The 23,214-nt window shown below is 31.1% G+C and overlaps 1 protein-coding gene across 4 annotated transcripts; it reads right to left on the bottom strand.

Annotated features, from left to right (window-relative positions):
* Positions 1-971: 971 nt before the first annotated feature.
* Positions 972-22,443, bottom strand: LOC111701792 (kin of IRRE-like protein 1). 4 transcript variants are annotated; one of them, XM_023473214.1, is made up of 20 exons: positions 22,125-22,443; positions 18,302-18,429; positions 14,686-14,805; positions 14,482-14,548; positions 13,698-13,803; positions 12,914-12,980; positions 12,280-12,357; positions 12,126-12,207; positions 11,915-12,032; positions 11,524-11,591; positions 11,373-11,444; positions 11,077-11,210; positions 10,736-11,021; positions 10,586-10,667; positions 9,942-10,045; positions 9,595-9,609; positions 8,497-8,610; positions 3,765-3,795; positions 3,570-3,660; positions 972-2,177 (listed from the first exon to the last, which is right to left on the bottom strand). In XM_023473214.1, exons 1-20 carry the CDS (start codon positions 22,171-22,173, stop codon positions 1,659-1,661), a joined length of 2,331 nt encoding a protein of 776 aa, XP_023328982.1. In that variant the 5' UTR covers positions 22,174-22,443; the 3' UTR covers positions 972-1,658. The 4 variants fall into 4 exon arrangements, 3 of the variants coding, with proteins under 3 accessions (XP_023328982.1, XP_023328983.1, XP_023328984.1); XR_002765272.1 differs by having other exon boundaries at positions 2,089-2,177; positions 3,443-3,660; XM_023473215.1 differs by lacking the exon at positions 9,595-9,609.
* Between the last annotated feature and the right edge of the window lie 771 nt (positions 22,444-23,214).

The raw sequence follows: 23,214 nt of genomic DNA, 5'->3' as shown, positions 1-23,214 counted from the left end.
CTCGCCAAAATGAGTTTTAGATTGTCATTAAAGGCTCGTCCTTTGTGTGTAACCCTGTATAATAATAGTTTGGAATCCTACACTGCAGAATGCTATATTAACCCATGAAAAATAACAGTGCATGGTAAAAAATAAAATAACATTTTGGTTCGAACTATCGAGTGCCCCAACGCATTTTGAATTTTGTTAGAGTTAGAGAAAAAATATTCGAAATATCTCACAATGTAATTTTGGATGAACATAGCTCAGTGTTTCGAATTTTGTGTAGATTTGAATCTGACGTTTTTTTATAAATACATAAAACATGTTTTCATCTTCCAACAATAAGCTCGTAATTTCTAAATGCGTCATTTTATATACGTAGAAGTTTTTTCAAAATGAACACATAACTTTAATTTTTAACTTATAAAAGTTTCTTGAGACGTCATTAAAACTTTTTTATCTTTTCCAATAATGCATAATGATGTATTCTAAAAAGCCTACCAAATCAAATATAAAAGTTTTGATAGATTGTACACAACAATTGTTCTAAACTCTCAGCTAATCGTGAAATTTCCCCAACTAACTTGGTTCTAATATTTTTAAATGATAAATAAATATTTTTGAATTTTATATATTTTATTTACGACCATTTAATTGCTGTACAATATCTGCACATTTAAAACTAGAAGAGTCTATTTTTAAACAAATAAATTCATAATTCAAATGCTGGTTAAGAAGCATTTTTCCAGAGAGACTAGAATCCAAATCAGCTGTTTTTCAGCAGCCATTAATAATTGGTTAATGTTGAATTGAGTTTTGTTTCATTAAATCTATTATTGATCAAGTTTGGTGGAACTGACAAATTAAAAATAAATCTTTAAAATTATCCTAAATTAGCAATCATATCTGAAATAAAAAAAAAATTTACGAAAGTTTTTTACGATTACGATTTTTACCGAAAGTTTGAAAATAATTTGTATGGCCGCTTCTTCCTCTAATGTTTATATTTACAAAACAGTACAGTACATTGCACAATACATAAATATAAAATTGAAATATTATCACAGAATGAATACTTTACACTCAACCTTAGCAAAGAATACAACAATAATAAGTTCATACAAACAATTGTACATGCGGTATACGGTTGCCTGCTACATCAGAAATAGGTTGAGTGTATGACATGCTTTCTTTGTACATGTTTTGCAGTACATAAAGAAGGGTAAACAAGACATTAAGTTTTTACTACATAAAGGTTCTAAATTTTTGAGAAAAAAACAGGCGTACATCTAATAAACTGGCTTTAAAGCACATATTGTGCTTATGTACAAAAAAACTTACTGTACCACTCCTCATTACGTTTATTTACTTCTAAGGTACAATAAAAACGGATAATTTTCCGATTTAAGTCTTTTTCCCATCCGGTGGGGCCCGGAGGGGTGTATTTATATTTAGAAATATGGAAAATTTATTATTACAAGACTTTGGTCTTGCTGGATCATATTTGAATATTGACCTGGATACTTGTTGGCCGGTACATAGTTGGGTATGTACTGTACTACAGTGTGCTGGTTATTTGTTGGCCGGTACAAGGTTGGGTATGTAATGTACTGCAGTATTCTGATTTTTTGTTGGCTGGTACGAGGTTGGGTATGTACTGTACTGCAGTGCCCTAGTTAGTTGTTGGCCGGTACAAGGTTTGGTATGTACTGTACTGCAGTGTCCTGGTTCAGGTCAGGTAGAGAGGAAGGGGATGGAAGAACCGATGAGGGACGAGAGGGGCGAGGGTTTCCTTTCCCTCGCTTCATGCTCCCCCAGTTGGAGGTAGAGGGATATTGGAGCTGATTATAGATTTGGAAGTTGGAGCGAGGCTGGAGGGATGGAGGACCTCCGCCATTTTGTTTAGGTTGCAAGGATGGATATCCATTTTGTTTTATCGACAAACTTGTCGGTCCTGAGATTCCATTTTGCGAAAGAGTAAAGATATTTTGAGAAGAACTGAACCCATTATGGGTAGAGAGCAAACCAGTTGGATTAAAACCGGTTTGGTTTGGGTTGTAACTGGTTTGGTTTGGATTATAACCGGTTTGGTTTGGGGCTAAACCGGTTTGACCGGCTGTAGAGTTATGGCTCGCCAGGGAGGATAAACTTGAGGGAACATAAAGCTGATAAATTGGAACACCAATATCTCCATTCTGAAAAATATCAAGAAAATTAGCATTTTGAGACGGAGAAAGATAATGGGGGGGGGGGGATAATCATGCACTTTAAATCTTACAAACTAAATGTTAAACTTAACTAAGTGTAAACTTTAACAGTATGATTTAGCAAAATTTCATAAATTGAAATATCAAAATTCTACAACATTAGAAAATCAGTGAATGAGGAAATTATTAATTCTTTTGATTAGAACATAATTTATAATTAACTATGTTTCCCAGATTCAAAAGACAGTAGACTATTTGGCGCATTTTCTTTGTTATTTTCAACCCTTCCCCTTTCTCACTTTCTGTCAATCCACCTTTAACAAGTTTGTCTAGTTTCCTAATTGTTTAATTGTATTAATGCACTTTCAAGTTTGAAGTTATCTAGTTGAAGTTTATAATACTGTCAGGATTCTATAAATATTTAACAGTTGACTGGTTGGATTCACTCTACCAGATTTGTTATGGTTCAATATTTACTTCCAAGGGCATATTTTTAAAATAATCCCCTTGGAAATATATTTATTTTCATGCCTAGTTTAATCAGTTAATACTTTTGGTAATTTTGCTGCGGAATGACAAATCGTTTAAAAGTGACTAGTTGTATGTTTTTTTTTATCGCCATTTACTAAGTTTATTTCACAAAAAATACGGATTGAAATGGGATGGAAAAATAAGCGGGAAAATAAAGCTATATTCAGGCCACGGTAAATATGAAGGATTCATAATATTCAAAGCTCCCCATTTCACTCTAAAGGAATTGAGTCTTTACCAAAAACTCTAATTTTCTAATCTCTATCTCTTAGGAACTCGAGTTCATGGTGTAAATCTTTGATATTTAAAATTTTGACATTCGAATTTAGCAGGATCCATAGAAATCAAGTTGGAAAGAATTAAGGATTAGACATTATAGTTTGAGGCGATTAATCAGTTCCTTTGGTCATATTTCTTCTTATTGTAGTATATAAGTATCTTCAGGGGGTTTAGGGGCTATTGAGTCTCAGCTCACCCCCTGAATTAGTGAAATCTATGATTTCCCTGAGCCCCCCCCCGCCCCCCCTCTCTCCTTTAAGAAGAAAAAATGTCAGAAAATCCTATATAAGCCCCTGGAAGTAGCTAATGAATTAGCATGCACGATATTCTAATTAAAATAAATAAAGGTGTTAACCAATAGTAATTAGTTATTTGTTTGAATAGGTACATTAACCCTTTAATTATTTTAAAAAGAAATTATTAAGTGAATTTGTGAAACATACATAGTGGTATACTGGTGAACCATTTAGCTGTGGAACTATAGTGACTAGTGCTGCTAGTCAAAGTGTAGCGGTGCAATCAAGAACTAACTGCAGTTAGTTCCTCCGTCGGTGCTTTTCGGAACTAAACCTTGGTGCTGGGAGGGAATGCTGTTTGTTTCTCCTTGATGGGAGAAATATCTTTAACATCTATTCCGTTGTATGATGAGTACTTGTTGCTCCTAAAATGAAAAGCAAAAAATTAAAACTATTGTTAGTAAGTGATAAAACAAAATAAACAAAATTTAACAAAAAAATATTCAAAATAAAAAATAAAATATCTTACTTTGATTTCTCAAGTGCGTCCAGATCCCCATCTGAAAAAAATAGATCTAATTAATTTTCCAACCAATAGAATACTTGTTTTAATAAAAAGAATTGGGTCAAACAAAATGTTCTTATCCCTATATACTTGCAACCAGATGGGTTAAACCTTTGATATTTTAAACTTAGATTATTTTATCTAACAGAATTCTCTATTTGAAATATCTAAGGCCTACGACATCATGGTTTACAAAAATATATGGATGAGAAAATCAGAGTTTTTGTCATAGACTCAATTTCCTTTGTAAGAGAAAGTATTGACCTGAAAACAAGTTTTAAATTGTGCATTGTGAAAAAAGCAAACTAAAAGTATGAACCTTGAAAAAAATGAATTAGGGTCTCAGGGTTTAGAATAAATATTCAAACCAGAAAATATCAGCTTTAAATAAATTTATAATATTTTTATGTCGCCTTAAATAAATATGTGTATGTTGGAACAATGCTTTCAGAAAAACCATGCTAAAAAATTGTATATACATTTTTAAATATGATTTTTATTGCATCTTATATTATTAAGCAAAAAATTTCTGAAAAATCACCCAGTTTCGTGATTTAGTGTTTTTCAGGTTTCCAGAGCGCCTGGTATTATGTATGGATTACAAATAAAAAATACAGATACGAAAACAATAGGAAATTGTATAAAAATTAAAACTTTAAAAGAGTTTTTTTGTTAAAAATTTTTATCTTTAGAATTATTTTACCCTAAATATAAAAAGGTAAAAGACAGATCGATAGATTGATAGATTAATAGATCGATAGATTAATAAATGGAATGATGGATTGATGGATAAATATAATAAAGAACTATAGAGTTAAATACCGAAATAGTTCATAAATATGGAGATATGTAGATTGCAAATAGATCAAAGTTTTAAACTAATTTTTAAAAACATTTATAAGAATATATCAGTAAGTATTGTAAATACAGTGTTATTAGCAAAAACGTGTTATATGTGCGAAGAGAAATAAAAAACAAAACAAAAAATTATTTGTGAGGAATGAATAAAAATTTTGTAACAAAAAGGTGGTTAAAGCTCTCTTTAGAAAGACGTTTATAATTCTTGCTGAAATTTTAATTCTTATTAAATATATTATTTAAATCTTTAGCATGACAAAATGTTTTTAATCAACAAATAAAAAAACCAATAAATTATTCACGTCATTCTAAAGTTTTGACATTAAGCTTCACTCTTACTTACTATTTACTATAATATGGAATCCAGAAGATTTTCATTTAGTGAGATTTAGAGATGGAAATATTTAACAAGCTGGTATTGGAAACTAGGATTTGAAATTTAGGATCTAGGATTTGAAATTTAGGATTTAGGATCTAGAATCTAGGATCTAGGATATCGGATCTAGGATATTGGATATCGGATATAGGATATCGGATATAGGATATCGGATATAGGATATAGGATATAGGATATAGGATCTAGAATCTAGAATCTAGAATCTAGAATCCAGAATCTAGAATCTAGAATCTAGAATCTAGGATCTAAAATCTAGGATCTAGAATCTAGGATCTAGAATCTAGGATCTAGAATCTAGGATCTAGAATCTGGGATCTAGAATCTAGGATATAGGATCTAGAATCTATGGTCAAGAATTTAGGACAAAGAATTTAGGATCAAAGAATCTAGGATTAAGAATGTAGGATCGAAAGAATAAGATTAAGAATAAAGGATCTAAGATTTATACTGGAGGGTGAACTGCATTCTTGTCATCTTGTACAGCAGGTGTATAGGGGTCAACTTTACCTGTACAATTGTACATGGTTTACAATTCAATAAAATTCAAACATTTATCAAGAGCACAGCTATATACTTAATACAACTTTACGTTTGTAAGCTTAACAAAATAAAAGGGTTCTTTATGAAGATAAGAGCAACTGAGGGGATTACTCTCCAGGGCACTGACTGTAAGCGTAATTTCAAGTGACCCTTCATGCAAAGATGTTAATCCGATTTCCAACGGTACCCTTGAAAGGTTTATTTTCATTGGCGGAACCAATCTACAAAAGTGACTAGCGCATTTTTGTTAATCTTCCACATTTTCAATCAGATTAAGGGTTTAAGGGTACCGTTGTTATTTATGCGTGGAATGTCACTTGAACTCCCTTAGAACTCTGATTTCATAGTCCTCTTATCTTTGCAACCTGGTGTTCTAATCTAGAGCAATTAGTGAAAGTTTATAACAACAAAGGTTAACACCTTTAGATTGCAAAGATCTACGAAATATTTTATTAGAGTTTGACGATAATAATAAGTTATTTTTAATTGTTTAATTTTAAAATCAGGCTTTTAGGAATATTTAGATGAAGCATTTAAGGGCATCTTTAAATTCTCTGATATAATAAAAAATATAAATATTGATTAATTAGTTGATGAATAAAGAGATGCCCTAGACTATACCCGGTCTACCTTCGCTAACCGTGGATAGGATAAATTATAGTCTGACCAACTAGAAAACCAAGGGTTGGGTTAGATTTAGTTAAGAAACTTTTTTACAGATCACGTGGAACTTTACAGTTCGGTTCATATACCAGGAACCTATAACTTTTAATCGCAATTTTACATAAATTTTACATAAATTTTACATAAATTTTACATAAATTTTACATAAATTTTACATAGATTTTGCTCTTTTTCTCTTTTATACTTTTTGTCGGCATAATACGTTTTCAATGAAAAATTGTAAATGAAAAAAAACTTGGTAAGTTTGAGATTGTTGAGTTATATGGATCAAAGTAACTAATTACTCGTCTTAAACTTCAATATAAAGGATAAAGATTTTTGATATTTCAGTTTTAAATATCATTAGCCATCAAGTTGCAAAAATAACTGGATTAGAATGTTTGAGTTTGAGGCGAGAAATCAATTTCTTTATTAAATTGTGATAGAGTTAAACCTCATGGCTTTAACTCCATAAGTAAATCGAAAAATGTAAAAAAAAATGTGGGTTAGCATTCAATCTTTTATAGAAATCAGAGATTAGTTAATCTACTGCGGTATAGAAATCAGAGATTAGTTAATCTACTGCGGTTGAGCTAAGTTTCCCAGAATTTAAGGGATGATTCTAATTCATTTTTATATATTTGAAAAAAATATTTCCTTCGCATTCAAATTTCAGATTTGGTTTCAATTAATATCTATTGAGTTGATCCCAGATTACAGAGCAAAGTCAATAAAGCAATGAATTGTACAAATAAGTTAGATTTCGATTTAAAAAATATATCCAATGTGACGTGAAAAAAACATTGCTTCATTATATAGGTCCTAATCACTATATCTTTGCAACACAATTTCGTAGACCTAGAATATTTCAAACATTGAATATACCAAAAAATCTAAGTTTGAAATATTAAAGGTTTACATCATCAGGTTAAAAAGATGTAGAACTACCAGTACAATGTACAGTGCCAGACACTTTACCGATTTTTCATGAATCTAATTTTTATTAAAAGTTTGTGTTGCAATATCGTGAGAGTATAAATGGGTCATAAAGTAGAATTTTTCTTTTTTTCAAATAATTCTTGAAACTTAAATATTTTTGAAGTTTCCGAATTGATAAAGTTAAAACCGCTCTATCTATCTCTATCTCGAAGGTTATCTTAAACTGATATCATTTCCCCACTTGCTTTGATAAACCGGCATTCCATATTCAAATAAATATGATTTAAAATATCTTTTTTAAAAATATTTGTTCGTGATTTTAATATTTCTTGTTGAAAGTAAACCAGACATTTAATTGCATGATCGTCACTCTATTCTCCCCTGTATTAAAATGACCCAGATAAATAATATTTTCATGTTCTCCCCTTCAATCCCCCCCCTCCTCCAATCCCCCCTCCCCTTCTCGAAATCCCCCTTTCCTCTTGATTTCCCCCTGGTTCCTTAGTTAAAAACAACAGTTTGTTCCCCTTTCTTTTAAATCAAGACATGTAGCAACCATTCAAAGCAAAGAAACAAAAACATTATTTTATTTATAAATTGCAATATCCCCCCCCCCTCCCACCATCACTGGTTTAAAATCTGGTTAAGTTAAGCTAATCAACTTATTGCATGTTTGCAGATTCATATCTTACAGGAATTAGGATAAATTAAACCAAGATAAAAAACTAATTCCAAGCTTTACCTAATTATTCTTTAATTGTTAAAAGGACTAAGTTCGAATTTAATGAATTTGAGTCGCGTGTCAAATCCACCAAAAACCGGCCTTAATTGAGGGCCGCGGCTTGAATCTTGAAACACTGAATACAATTTTAAGTGGAACCAACCATATTTGAGCTGCTTCTCAAATTTAAGCCACGGCTCATATTCTTTAAATTCGGCCTCTCTGTGATTAATTTCATAGATCGAGGGGTTTTAAAATATCAATCGTAACTGCAACTCAAAAATTTTTCAAAAACATGATCAAAAGTCTAAACTTATGCGCTACTTTACAGAATCCGATATCCACTGTGAACATGTTTGACTTAAAACGATTAATCCAGGAGGAATTAACTTAATACTTAACTTAATTAACTAAATTGATACATTGATTATGGTTTCTAAAAGAACTAAGAATACAAAAGTTAAGACCTCAACATTCAAAAACAAACTGAAAGATTTAAACTTCGGAACCTAATTATATTCAAAAGTGTTAGATTGCATTAAAAATGTTTGGATTAATCCGAGAAAAAGAATATTTACCTTTAAAGCAAAGTTTCTGTTTCTTGTACGCGACCAATAATATGATCGATAACAGGACAAAGATGATTAGGAGAGCAATCACTACACCGATAACTGATGCCATAGATACAGGATCTAAAATAAAGATAAAATAAATAAAAAATAGAAAATAAAGAAAAGCAAATATTCAAAACATTTTGAAGAATTTCCCCGATAGGTATTCTATCGAATGATGCACAGTTAACATTTTATCGATGCATTTCCAGTATGCATAGTTAATACATATTTGGAGATTTACAAACTAACCCCTTTTTTTCCTTTTCAAAGTTTCATCATATTTTTTTTCCTTTTCCCCGTTTCATTATATTTTTTTTCCTTTTCCCCGTTTCATCATATTTTTTTTCCTTTCCCCGTTTCATCACATTTTTTCCTTTTCCCCGTTTCATTTCATTTTTTTCCTTTTCCCCGTTTCATTATATTTTTTTCCTTTTCCCCGTTTCATCATATTTTTTTCCCTATTCCCCGTTTCATCATATTTTTTTTCCTTTCCCCGTTTTATCATATTTTTTATCTTCGCTACTTTCTCTTCTTTCAATCTTTTAATCATTTTTTTCCCTTTCTTTCTTCATTTTTCGTATTGAAAATTGTTGGATTCATTTTTGTGTTCTTTTAATATTAAAAGGAATCCAAATAGCCTAATAAAATGTGCCTCTAGATAAAACACTCTTTTTCGTTAACATTGGAGTCTTGTATAGTATAATATAAAGGATTTTGTGTTGTTCTAAACATATCTTTTTATTTGATGATCATCTGTAGAATTGTTTTCATCTCTAATGTTTAGAAAACAAGAAATTAATTTCTTATATCCCCTTTATTAGCCCACACACCCTTCTTATCTCATCCCTTGAAACAATGTAGCATGCATAAGACAAAGTTATTGCTTAAAATATAAAAAAAAATATTTCCTTTTCATAAAAACCACACTGACATATGGTCAATGAAACCAGTTTAAATAGGTCACATGCATTTAAAATTGTATTCAAAGTAAAAGTTGTTGATTCTCTGATATATGAATACAATTTTGAATAAAACAGTCAAGAATTCATGCAAAATAATTACCAGCTCTGTGCTCTTCTGTTCAAAATAATATTTTTATTAATTAAAAGGGTTCTAAAAGTTTCTAATAGGTTCTAATATCTAAAATGGTATCTAATTAATTCTAATTCTAAATATTCTAAATAAGTTAAATATTCTGCAAATTTTGAATAATTTGTGAACTCGCAACAAACATTTCAACAAAAATCCAAACCCAACTTTTCTCCGCCATAAAGAGAGTTAAACAATTAGATTTTTCTTTCCGAAACTTCAAATTTGATAAAATCCTTGAAATTAGAATTTAACACATGGAACACAGATGAAATAGATTAATCCAGGTAAAGTAGGTGGAACTAGATATAAAAGTTTACCTCTTACAGCTAGTTTGACCGGCGCTAGATCAGTTCCATGCATATTCTCTACGTTTAAGGTATAGCTGCGACTATCAGCTTGTCCAACACCCTTCAGGGTCAACCTGACGAAATATTTAGGATTTGTTCAATTAAACATGTTTCCTTTATTGAAGAATTCTTCAAAACCGTCTGAGGTCAACATTTTTGTATTTTAAATTTGTTCACACCGCGTTCAGTCGGGTTTAATATAAGTCGTTTCAGACAACGCCACCTCTTTCTCTGAACCATGTTTTAGTAGAATTTAGTAGAATTCCTGTATATCCTTGGAAATAAACTTAAATCAAATCTGTGGATTTAGAGTTTAGCCGATGTGGCTGATCGCTTTCCCAACTATAAGTTTTGTCCCCTGGAAAACAACCGCGAAAATGTATCAGAAGTCAGTTGACAGATTTTTCAATAAAAAATTGAGTCTTTGTCACAAACTCAATTTTTCTAATCCCCGTTTCTTTCAACCTGATGGTGTAAAACTTTAATATTACAAACATGGATTGTTTAATCTTGCAGATTTCATAGTTTGAAATATCTAAGGTCCACGACATTGTGTTGACATAGATATAGGGGTTATGAAATCGGAGTTTGTGGAGAATACTCAATTCCTTTACCTGGATATATAACAATCCTTATTACTGGGATGTTCCTCTAGTTCAGCGGAATACTTAGTTCCACTTCTCTCTATTTCAGTGCCTAAGAAAGTAATAATATAAAAATGTTGGAAATGTTAAAAAATTGATAAATATTTGTAAATATTGAACCTGCTGGTAGACTAATATCCTCCCACTCCCAGGTATTTCTTAGAGGTAGAGGATCAGAACAGAATTCAGCCTCTAGCCTCACATCACGTCCACTCACTGCTACAACCTCATTCACCATCCTCGTTACCAAGGGAACACCTTCAACCTCCACCTTAACAACCTCGCTCCTCACAACCCTCTTCTCACCTCCGATCATATTAACGGCCTCGCAAACATACTCCCCTTGGTCCTCGTAGTTTACATCATCAAGAATGAGGTCGGGGGTTACAGATCGTTTTTTTACAACCTAAACAAATCAAAATTAATAATTAAAGCTTTGGGTTATTTTTGTAAGTGTTAACCTGGGACTGCTGTAGCTGAAGCCACTGATATTTTGGCTCCGGGTTACCGCTAGCAGTGCAGGTCAACTTAGTCTGGTTTCTAGCCATCACTAGCACAGTTTCACGAGGGCTTAAGGATACTATTTCAGGAGCATCTAGACAAATAAAAAATTTAATTAAACAAAAAAATAAAATAAAATAAAGAAAAAAATCAAATATAACAAATAGAGACAAATAGAAAATTTTTAAATAAACAAAAAAATTAAATTAAATAAAAAATTATTGTAATTTTTTAATATTTAAAAGTTTATACTTACATAGAACATCAACTTGTGTAGTTTCCTGATTAGATTTACCAATTGTATTTTCGGCTGAACAAATGTATGAACCTAAACATTTTATTATTTTATCAAATAGTTCAATCTTGGAATTTAAATTTAAACCAAATTAACCAAATGATAAAATTACCTGCGTTTTGTCGGGTAACCGGGTTGAATTCTATGGTCTCCACATATTGTGGTGTATCCTCACCAAACCTTGAAAATATTAATCTTAAATCTGTATTCTGTAAACTATAGTCTGAACCAATGATGTAATAGTTATACGGCCGATTATATTACATTAATGACTATTGTGACTGCAATAAAAAGCTTTAAGTGCCAAACACAAATCAAAAATGAAAATTGAAAATGTGTAAAAGTAAAAATATCAGCAGAAATAAAACCTTTTGTATTTTACATTATGTTTTCTGTCTTTCAGCCTTCATGAATTAGCTCATGGTGGATTGCCCATACATTTAGGAAATAAACTTAAATTCTACAGTTTAAAAGTTTACATTGTGGATATTCTTCTGGTTTACCTGGTCCATAGAACCCTAGGAGGAGGGTTACCAACAGCTGAGCAGGTCAACGCTACGCTTCCAATACCTTCCTCCACCACGGAATTTGAGACACGAGTAATTTCAACGCGCGGTTTATCTAAATAAAATATTTCAATATATTTCAAATATTTCCGCCTCCTAATCTTATTTATTAATAATGCGAAATATACAATATTTAATTAAAACTTACATAGAACGTCTATTTCTACATGTGTTGACCCATCCCCCTCCAGATATGCAGGATGGCTAACAACACATTCTAGTCTCTCGCCCTAAATACAGAGAATCAAAATTGGATAGATATATTTAAAAAAATTTTCTAGTTTTTTAAAATGTTATTTAACCTGATTTTTCTGTGTAAAAGCTAGGGCTAGCGTTCCTTCACTCCGAAATTTACTCGGAACAGCTTCGGTAAAATTTTCCTTAAAAGGTTTTTTTTTTCAGATAAATCAAATTGATTTTTCAATCGTTAAAAACAAATATATTTAGTGTAATCGACCAAATATTGCTTTATATTTGATTGAACCCAACTACAGAGATTTTCAGATTTCATATTTGGCAAAAATTTCCAAAATCATCATTTACATTTAGGGTTTTCTCTGAGAAGGATTTAAGCTACATATATATCAACTTCTTAGGCTTTAATGATATTTTTCAATCTAGAAGTTTCCCCTTGAGAGCAACCTGTTTAATTACTTTGACCATCATTTATTTAATCTATATATATTGTTAAAAACTAAAATAAGAATAAAGATATTAAAAAACAAGTTAAACCTTATTACATGTCTATGTTTTAGTGGTTAAACAGATTTCATATCAAAGAGATTAATTAAAAATAAAAAATGAAACTTAATCATTTTCTGAATTTAAAATATCAGATAAAATAATTCTTTACTAAATATCTATTAAAATCCAACTTTTATAATTTGTTTCAAATATATTTGTATTTTTAAGACACACTGTGGCTGTAGGTTCTACCTGTGAAATTGAAGGGTAAATATTGCCTCCAAGTCTCCAGGATATAATTGGAGCAGGGTTGCTGAATCTGACAACATTTCATAAAATAATTTCAAGAAAATAAAAGAAAATTTTTCTTCTGCTAGAAATTGTATTTCTTTTATTGAACAAGTGAAATTATTATTTATTTAATTTTTTACTCTGATTAAAATCATAAAAATCATAAAACCAACGAATAAGAACGCGTGAAATAATAAAATTTAATTTTTCGAAGCAGCGGAGCATTGCACAGTTTTCTAACCTACACCAATCCAAGCTGTAAAAACAGTTTCATGTATTTTGTAAATCAAGTTTTGCTAGATCCTGATAAAATATTCATGTTTCGTTTTTATACAGAATTTTTCAGAAATTTAAATAAAATGTCCTCTTTGTCTTGTGATCTAACCGACAGGTTGAGAAATAGATAAATATATGGATAGATAAATAGATAAATAGATAAATAGATAAATAGATAAATAGATAGATAGATAGATAGACATATAGAAATATAGAAATATAGATAGATAGATAGAACGATAGATATATAGATAGATAGATAGATAGATAGATAGATAGATAGATAGATAGATAGATAGATAGATAGATAGATAGATAGATAGATAGATAGATAGAACGATAGATATATAGATAGATAGATAGATAGATAGATAGATAGATAGATAGATAGATAGATAGATAGATAGATAGATATATAGATAGACAGATAGATAGAGAGATATATAGATAGATAGATATGAATATGTACCTTGTGATGCAGACGATGTTCTCCTGCTTGTCCTCCACCAGGGTGATGATGCCCCCCTCCACTACACTGCTCCCAGAGTACTGGATGGTTATCATCTCAGGAGGAACTGAAATTACTCTGCAGTTCTTAGAATTTTTGATTTTTTTCAAAATCTCACCCCCCCCCCCTCTCAAATGAAAGTGACACCCATTATTTGAGGAATAGGAAGACGACTGGAAGATTCAAATTATAGATTTTAAATATTCCAATTAACATAATTCACAGCGCGCAATAACTTAATTTTCAAGCTAATGATAAACTATTTCTTCTATTTTTTTCAATGAATTGTTTCAATTTTGCATGTTCATGGGTTGCACTGTAACTCATGTATTAAAGTATAAATATTTAGAAGGGATAAGGTAAAGGTAAAAATGTTTGAATTTGCCTTTTATAGTCTTCCAAAACTTACAATTATACATTTCAGCAAGTATGTCGTCACTAAATTTTACATCTAAATCCACTACAATAATATTGATCTATTTAGTTGCAAAATAAAATAATTCCTGACTGTTTTATAAACTACTATTTTTGTTTTAGATTTTTATATGTTCAAACCTATTCTTTTTAACACAACACAAGATAGGACCATAAGCAGACATTTTACATTATTTTGTTAATTCCAGGTACTCAAGGGACTTGTTAAGCACGGACATTTACATTTTATCATGTACACTGTACACTGTACATTCTACTCTGTACAGTGTACAATTTACGCTGTACATTGTACACTGTACAATCTTCTTACCTCTGACGGTCAGACGAGCTTTCCTCGACACAAGAGAATCCTGAGCCTGGAAACTACTGGAGGTCACCTAGGAATAATACTAATAATAATAATAATAATGATAATAATAATAATGATAATAATAATAATAATAATAATAATAATAATAATAATAACAATAATAATAATAATAATAATAATAATATATAATTATAATGTTAATACCTGACATTCCCATAGTCCATCATCAAACTTGAGATCAACATTGAGTACAGAAAGTGAACAGTCTCCTTCTCCCTCCCCTTCTCTTCTCATCTCATATTTACCAGGGAACATTCCAACAGGCTAGAATACAGTTTAATATATGTCTATGTGTGTACTGCGACATGTGTGACCTCGTAGCTCCTCTAGTTTTCATGTTATGCACAAGTATCAAAAAAGCAAATTTACATATTTGAAATTCAAAACATTTTTGTTCTTCTCAATAGCTCTCAATAATTTTCAATTTAAAAAGTTAAAATTGAAAACATGTAAGATTTCAATTTTACATATTATGTACTTTAATTCAAAACATTTTTGTTCTTCTCAATAGCTTTCAATAATTTTCAATTTAAGAAGTTAAGATAGGAAATATGAAAGATTTAAATTTTACATAAATGTACTTTAGTTTGACGTGTAATATTGTATATAAATTGAACCAGTTCTCTTCTACTTAAACCGGCGCAAAAAAGAAGTGGTTGAACCGCCACTACATGGTTCAACTATTTATTAACCCTATCTCTGCTGGGGTACTTGAAAACCAGGATACGCTGGGGGGGGTCAATTTGCCCCCCCCCTCTAAATCCCATGTTTGATGTCCTTATATGACAAATGATACATCATTAGAAAGCTCTTGTTCTCTACTTTTAGAATCTGCAAAAAAATTTGCAAATTTGCAAAAATTGAATTTTTTATCGCAAAATCCAGTTATATAGTAAAAATGTGTGCAAAAAAAAATTGTCAAAAAAATGAAAAATTATGCATTTTTGAAAAGCCCTTGACCATGCCATTACAAATATGCAAAAATTTTTGCAAAATTTTAAATAACATGATTTTTAATCAAGAAAATCTAAAAATGTGCAAATTTCCTTTGACAGGTTGTTTGCAAAAAATTTGCAATTTTTTTTCGCAAAACTTGTGCAATTTGTTTCCTTTTGTCAAAGGCTTTCCAAAAAGCTAAATTTTATCAAAATCTGACAAGTGAAAGTGGGTCAAAACAAAGATTTAGTTTGTAACAGGAAAAAGCAGTCATTCAGGCAGTGTGCCTGAGAACTCAGGCAGTTAGTATTAAAGCCCTGTTTTAAGCCTAAAGGGAGGGCTATGGGTATGTAAGAAAAGTCAGAAAATTTCAACAGCCTCAGACCAATACTTTTTGAGTTATGTAAAAAAAACTATAGGGGGGGGGGGTCAAATTGACCCCCCCCCCAGCAGGAATAGGGTTAAATTTAGTCCATGATCTTAGTCGTATGATAATCAGTAATCAAGATATAAAAGAATTCCAGTGTTGCATACATGTATCATTGTGCATAAATTTGTCTGGTTAAGTACATTGCCTGAAGCCCTGCGGATATCCGGCTTTAAACTAGGATAATGAGATGAAGTTGCAATACTGTTCCAAGGATTGAATAAGACATGAAAACTAGAACGTATGAATCATATTTAATGTTTATATAGTATATGTGAGATGAATTCCAACCTAAAAAAAGTCTTTAGATTTTAAAAATTGGTATACACAAATACATAAAGATAAATGGAAAAAATCTAAGCTTCTTATTTCTTTTTGACCAAATCTAAAATGTAAATAATAGTTAACAAGTAATTTGAGTTAATAGTTTATTCTAACGTTAACTAGCGTTAGTTAATTGAAAAGATCTGAAGTTTTGTGTTATGAATCTCGGAATTAAGTATTGATCTCCTCTTAATCTCGGGATTAAGTATTGATCTCCTCGGGATTAAGTATTGATCTCCTCTTAATCTCGGGATTAAGTATTGATCTCCTCTTAATCTCGGGATTAAGTATTGATCTCCTCTTAATCTCGGGATTAAGTATTGATCTCCTCTTAATCTCGGGATTAAGTATTGATCTCCTCTTAATCTCGGGATTAAGTATTGATCTCCTCTTAATCTTGGGATTAAATATTGATCTCCTCTTATACAGATCTACAGATTAATCTAATTCTTCATAAATATCCCGTCATCATGGTCATATCCTGCAAGGATACCATAAATTGATCCTCTAATTTAAAATTCTCCACATTGGATATCGTGATCATTTGCGTTCAAGATTTTTTATCTACACCGTTGAACAATGTTACGATTTAAGCCTATTTAAATGGCCGGAAATACATCTGACATTTACAAATTGACAGAAAAAGGCCTTAGATAAAAAAAATACAGATAGATGGAAAGATAGATCGATGGATCGCGAAATATATAGATGGACAGATAGATAGAAAAAAAGATAGATAGATAGAGAAAAGGAAGTTGAGTGCATTCACAAGGATTTTATGGTCTAATTGTTTTCTAATAAAGGATTAATGTCTTCCGTAGAAATATGTAGTATGAGGGGTAAATATTCCTTTAATATATAGTCGAGGGGTGAACGGTCCCTTTAAACTAAAAAAACGGATTTACGTCTGGGTGTTTGGTTGCAGTAACTTATATTACCCCGATTCCTGACTGATCGAAATAAAGACTACATTCTTCATAAAAATTTTAATTTTTTTAAAAATCCACCATTGAACGCAAGAAAATCTGCAAATATTTATATTGTAGTTATCTCAATAACAACCCTGTAAACCTACAGGGTAACCCTCAAAGGAAGAGACTCTAGAGTCGACTGTACGGAATTTTTTTTAGTCCTATATTCTTACTTTCATGGTTCAAGTGAAAGTATAAAAAAATGCCAGTGAAAGTATAGCAGAGACCTAAATCAAACCTTCAAATTCGTTTATTAAAAGAGTTTTAGGTTGTCATTACAGTCTCATCCTCTTTGTGTTGTGAAACCCAGTAATGTCTTATATTTTGCGTTTATTGAGAAATTATTAAAAGCATACCCTCGTAAAGAATCTTTCTGTTTTTTTACAATTTTTGTTTAAACTTTTTATGCATAAATTGATAGAAATATTTGGTTCTCCGGCCGTATGGTATAATTGATTTAATTCTTTAGATTGATCAGCAAACTTTATAGAAGAGGTATTTATAGTTTATGCTTTTATCTTGTGCCCTATATTTATTCCGTTGTATGAATATATTCTAGACCTTCATTGATTAACCGAATATTATTAATTAAATACTGATCAAAAATATAATGTATAAATTATATGAGGGGGGGAGAGGTGGAACGGCGGGCAAATTATAAAAAGAGAAGTTTTAAAAAAAAGTTCTGTAAAAAAATCCACAATTTCGACTAAGGGGGGGGGGAGGGGCAGGGTGTATACAACAACCATAGGTTGCTCATTAAAATCTAGCAGTGAAATGATCGCCGTCTTCGCTTTTTCTTTAAATCGGCAATACTGCGAAGGATTTTGTAATTTGTAACAATTCTTCGAAAATGGGCCTTAAATTGTTTTAAGGCACTTACTAATAGGATAAAGGAGGGGAGAATTGTGCAAACCCAGTAACAAAGAAATCCTTTCTGATTTTTAATTTGATCTTACAGGATCAAATTCAAAAATACAAAATCCCTAGCTGTATTTAGAACTAATGAAAGAGCAAAGACGAAAATCAATAAAATTTGTATTGGTTATCACTGTACAGATATTAAGGTGTCATGTGCACGATATAATAAAAATAGACTAACCTTGCCATCCTTCTGCCACCTGCACTGTCCCTTTAGATTACTGATTGTACAGTCTAGAGTTGTATTATGTCCAGGAGTAACTTCAACATTCGCAGGTTCAGTAGAGAACTCTTGATTACAGGATATACCTAGATATATAAGAGTTTATTAGAGAACTCTTGATTACAGGATATACCTAGATATATAGGAGTTTATTAGAAAACTCCAGGTTACCATGGATATACCTAGATATATTGGAGTTTATTAGAGAACTCCTAGTTATAGGGTATACCTAGATATATAGGAGTTAAATTAGAGAACTCCTAGTTACAGGATATACCTGGATATATAGGAGTTTATTAGAGAACTCCTATTTACAGGATATACCTGGATATATCGGAGTTTATTAGAGAACTCCTAGTTACAGGATATACCTAGATATATAGGAGTTTATTAGAGAACTCCTAGGTACAGAATATACCTAGATATATAGGAGTTTATTAGATAACTCTAGGTTACAGGATATACCTGGATATATAGGAGTTTATTAGATAACTTCTAGTTACAGGATATACCTGGATATATAGGAGTTAATTAGAGAACTCCTAGGTACAGAATATACCTAGATATATTGGAGTTTATTAGATAACTCTAGGTTACAGGATATACCTGGATATATAGGAGTTTATTAGAGAACTCCTAGTTACAGGATATACCTAGATATAAAGGAGTTTATTAGAGAACTCCTAGGTACAGAATATACCTAGATATATAGGAGTCTATTAGAGAACTCCTAGTTACAGGATATACCTAGATATGTAGGAGTTTATTAGAGAACTCTCGATTATAGGATATACCTGGATATATAGGAGTTTATTAGATAACTCCAGATTACAGGATATACCTGGATATATAGGAGTTTATTAAAGAACTCCTAGTTACAGGATATACCTGGATATATAGGAGTTTATTAGAGAACTCTTGATTACCAGATATACCTAGATATATAGGAGTCTATTAGAGAACTCCTAGTTACATGATATACCTAGATATGTAGGAGTTTATTAAAGAACTCCTAGTTACAGGATATACCTAGATATATAGGAGTTTATTAGAGAACTCCAGGTTACAGGATATACCTGGATATATAGGAGTTTATTAGATAACTCCTAGGTACAGAATATACCTAGATATATAGGAGTTTATTAGATAACTCCTAGTTACAGGGTATACATAGATATATAGGAGTTTATTAGAGAACTCCTAGTTACAGGATATACTTTGATGTGACAATGATAATGGTAAAGGGTGTTGGAGTTAAAGTATGTGCTAAGAAGGGGGGTGGATGGGGGGGGTGTATATTAGGGAGTTAGTGGGAAGGGGTGTAATTCTTGAGAGGTAATACAAATGTCAAAAATGTTTGACATAAAACAGTTTGAGAAGATCTTATATAATTCATCTTATAATAAACTCTACTGTATTTTACAAGGAAACATCACACCTTTTATTATTTATTATATAAAAGTTATCTTATATTTTTCTTCTCTTTATACTTTTTGGTTCAAATCAAATCTTTAAATTTTTAGATAAATTCGGAGTTTCGTTATCAAAAGTTTGTTCAAAAACGCTGTTATGAAAATAAAAACAGCGAGAATATATAAATTTAACCATAAATAAGAGATTTATGATTATGAAGGAATACAAATAAAACCAAATTGTAATTCATTTCATGAATTCAAGTTCCGAATCAACACATTTTTTTCTGTAAGGCTTACATTTCTTGGGTTGATTTTAAACATGCAAAATATAAAAAAATATCATTTTTATATAAATAATAATTTTTGATAATAACATCTTAACACCCTATATGAGTTCATTATTTATGTATAAAAATAGAAAAAACGCTCTATAGTATTTTCTAACTATTTTAAACATCCTGTATGATTATATTATTGTAATTGATTAATGAATGTAGAATAAACACCCTGTATTCTCTTGTTTTGTTCTAATCATATATTTCCTATACAACGACATTAACAAAACATTTGGACCGTAGAATAATAATTGTGCAACACTCTTCTACCATCCCCTCACCTCCCCTCTACCCTCCCCCAACTCCCACTCCACACTCCACATACGTCCACACTACCGGGTTGGAATGTGTAGTTGACATTGTAATTAATTTATTCAAATTGACAAGTGAGGACCATTAGGATGGTTTAGAGGTTAGAAAGGAGAACTGGTAGAAGGGGATTATTTAAATTAAATCTCCCAAGAGATCAAAAATATTCAACATCTTTTTAAAAAAAATTCTAATTGTGTAACTTTGAAATAAAAATATTAGACTGAAATAATAAAATAGCAGTTAAAATTGCAGCCGTTGCCGTATTCTTCTGAAAAAGTTATAAATCCACAATAATTATAAAATTTAGGAAATTTAGACAATTGTGCTTCTTAATATGTTTAAGATTTTTTTCCAGTTTTATTTTAATTTCGGAAATATCAGACGTTTCCCCTATTTGAGAATTCTAAACTAATCCTAATTTGTTCACTATCTTATTATCTATTTTATAAATATCTTCACCGTGAATAAATATTAGAATCAACTACGAAAAAAACAATAAAGGAAAAGTATGCAATTCCAATATTCTATTGTTTTGATTTTATGCTGTAAGTTTATTCAATATTTTCAAGTTTAGCTACATGCAATCTAATCCGTATAACTTTGCTAAAAAATGCAAATTTTATATTTGCTTATTTGGATAAATTTCTTTATTACTTTCCATTTTATTATTTAAGTAAATTCAAATATTAGATATATTGTGTGGCGAAACTATTTGATTATAATTTTGAAAATCCATTTATGATTCCTACAAAGTTGTTTATGTCTAATGGAAAGATATTTTTGGTAACCATAGGCCTATACATATTCAACTTAAATTGTTTGTTCTTTCGCCATCAATACTTCTTCGTAAGTTTTACAATAATTCCATTTCAGATCTAATATAAAGTATTTACAACTAAACAAAGGATGATAAGAGAATGGAGAATGGGAAAGGAAAGAATACGAAGAGAATGGAGAAGGGAGAAGAGAATGGAGAACGGGAAAGGAAAGAATATGAGGAGAAAAGAGAAGGGAGAAGAGAATGGAGAAGGGAAAGAGAATAATGAGAATAGAATTAAAAAGGAGAGACGGAGAAGAGAATGGGGGAGGGAAAGGAAGTAATGAGAGGAGAAAGGAAAGGTAAGAAAGGAGTGAGAAGAGAATGGTGAAGGGAAAGGAAAGAAATACAAAGAGAATGGAGAAGGGAAAGGAAGAAATAAAAAGTGATTGAAGAAGAATACATAAGAATTGAGAAGAAGGGAAGCAGGTATTGGAAACTAACCTCAGAATGTAAAATATGTTGAATTTTAATAATCTTTATCTGAACCCCTTCCCAATATTACTCCTGGGAATAACGGGGAACATAATAGTCAGGTAAAAAAGATATAAAAATAGGAAAACAGGGGCTTGGGGAATAGGGAGAAGTATAGGGGAAAGGGGAGAGAAGGGGAAAATTATGAATGAGGGGTAGGGGAAATAAGTGGAACTTTTATTGAAATTGAAGATGATGCGCATTTTTGTATTTTTAATAAAAAATTATATATTTTAGAAATGTTGAATAAAGAAGGAAAATTAAAAAATGGGAAAGGAAGAGGCAAGGGAAAATGGAGAAGGGAAAGGGAAAGGAATAGAGTGGGGAAAAGGAGAAGGAGAAGAAAGGGGGAAATTTCAATGGAACTGATTGGGAATTGTTAGAATCATTAAAATTTTTGCATCTTTTTAAGGAAATAATATTCCAACCTGTTAATAGATGTACGAGGAATAATAAACAAGTGATACGAATCATCATTTTGGCACGGTTGGGAATTCTCTTTTCTTCAACTCAACCTCAACTTTATTTTATTTCAGAAACATTATTGTTCACTTTAATTTCACACTGTTTCTACTGAACCGTTGAATTGGATAATCGAACTATCTGATCGACTATTATGTCTGAGATTTTGTGAAGTTCTAGAGATCTACAATGCCAACTGTACACTGTACACGGCAAGTATTGTACGGTGATGTATTGTACGGTGATGTATTGTACGGTACTGTGTTGTTTGTGTTCTGTTGACGATGATACACGAAGACTGAGGGATGGATTTCCCTCCTTATACTTTCCGACGGATATATGTCCNCCCCCGCTCTGCTCCTGGCGGAAGTCTTGAAGTCGATCCGGTACAACTATAAATCTCAGACCTTCGGCCGGTTCAGAACAAAACAATTTAACAGGACAATAATACGGACATATTATCTTGTCATGTTTAACACTATTAGTTTTTACTTTTAGAAATAAACCCTAGAATATAACTTACTGATTACCATCTTTTTCATATCCGTTTTCAGACATCTAAGGTTTTTTAAGTTAAAAGTGTTTCACAAAAATGAGAATTATTGATTAAATTGCAAAATTGTATTCTCTTAAGTTTTCTTTTATTTCTTTGTGTGAATTTGTTTCTCTACTCAAAGATATTAACCAGAACGAAAAAGAAAAACGATTTTACTTAATCGTGTTTGTAAATATATTTTGTCAGAGTAAAAGTTTTACAGAAAGGAATTGAGCCTTTGCCACAAACTCTAATCTTCTAATCACAATATCTTTGCAACCCAATATTGCAGAGCTTAGATATTTCAAACTATGAATTCCGTAAGCTCAAATAATCTAAGTTCGAAATATAAAAGGTTTACACCACCAGATTGCAAAGATAAAGGAATTAGAAGATTTGAGTTTGTGGCAAAGACTCAATTCCTTTACAAATATATCTGTTTTTGTTTTGTTTGGATCTCACATCAACACCAAATGAATTGGACCAAGCGCCGCGGCTAGGTAGGTCAAGATTGTTCAAAA

The sequence above is a fragment of the Eurytemora carolleeae genome, unplaced genomic scaffold (genome assembly GCF_000591075.1).
Source record: "Eurytemora carolleeae unplaced genomic scaffold, Eaff_2.0 scaffold477, whole genome shotgun sequence".
NCBI classification, from domain to species: domain Eukaryota; kingdom Metazoa; phylum Arthropoda; class Copepoda; order Calanoida; family Temoridae; genus Eurytemora; species Eurytemora carolleeae.
This window is presented reverse-complemented; position numbering and strand designations above follow the sequence as displayed.

Bases quoted from the DNA above. Each gene is read 5' to 3' on its own strand.
- LOC111701792 (XM_023473214.1), bottom strand. From the start codon at position 22,173: ATGATGATTCGTATCACTTGTTTATTATTCCTCGTACATCTATTAACA. The intron at 14,549-14,685 runs GTATTAACATTA...TATTATTCCTAG, and splicing joins ATGGACTATGGGAATGTCAG to GTGACCTCCAGTAGTTTCCA. The intron at 3,796-8,496 runs GTAAATATTCTT...TATTTTTTTCAG, and splicing joins ACAGAAACTTTGCTTTAAAG to ATGGGGATCTGGACGCACTT.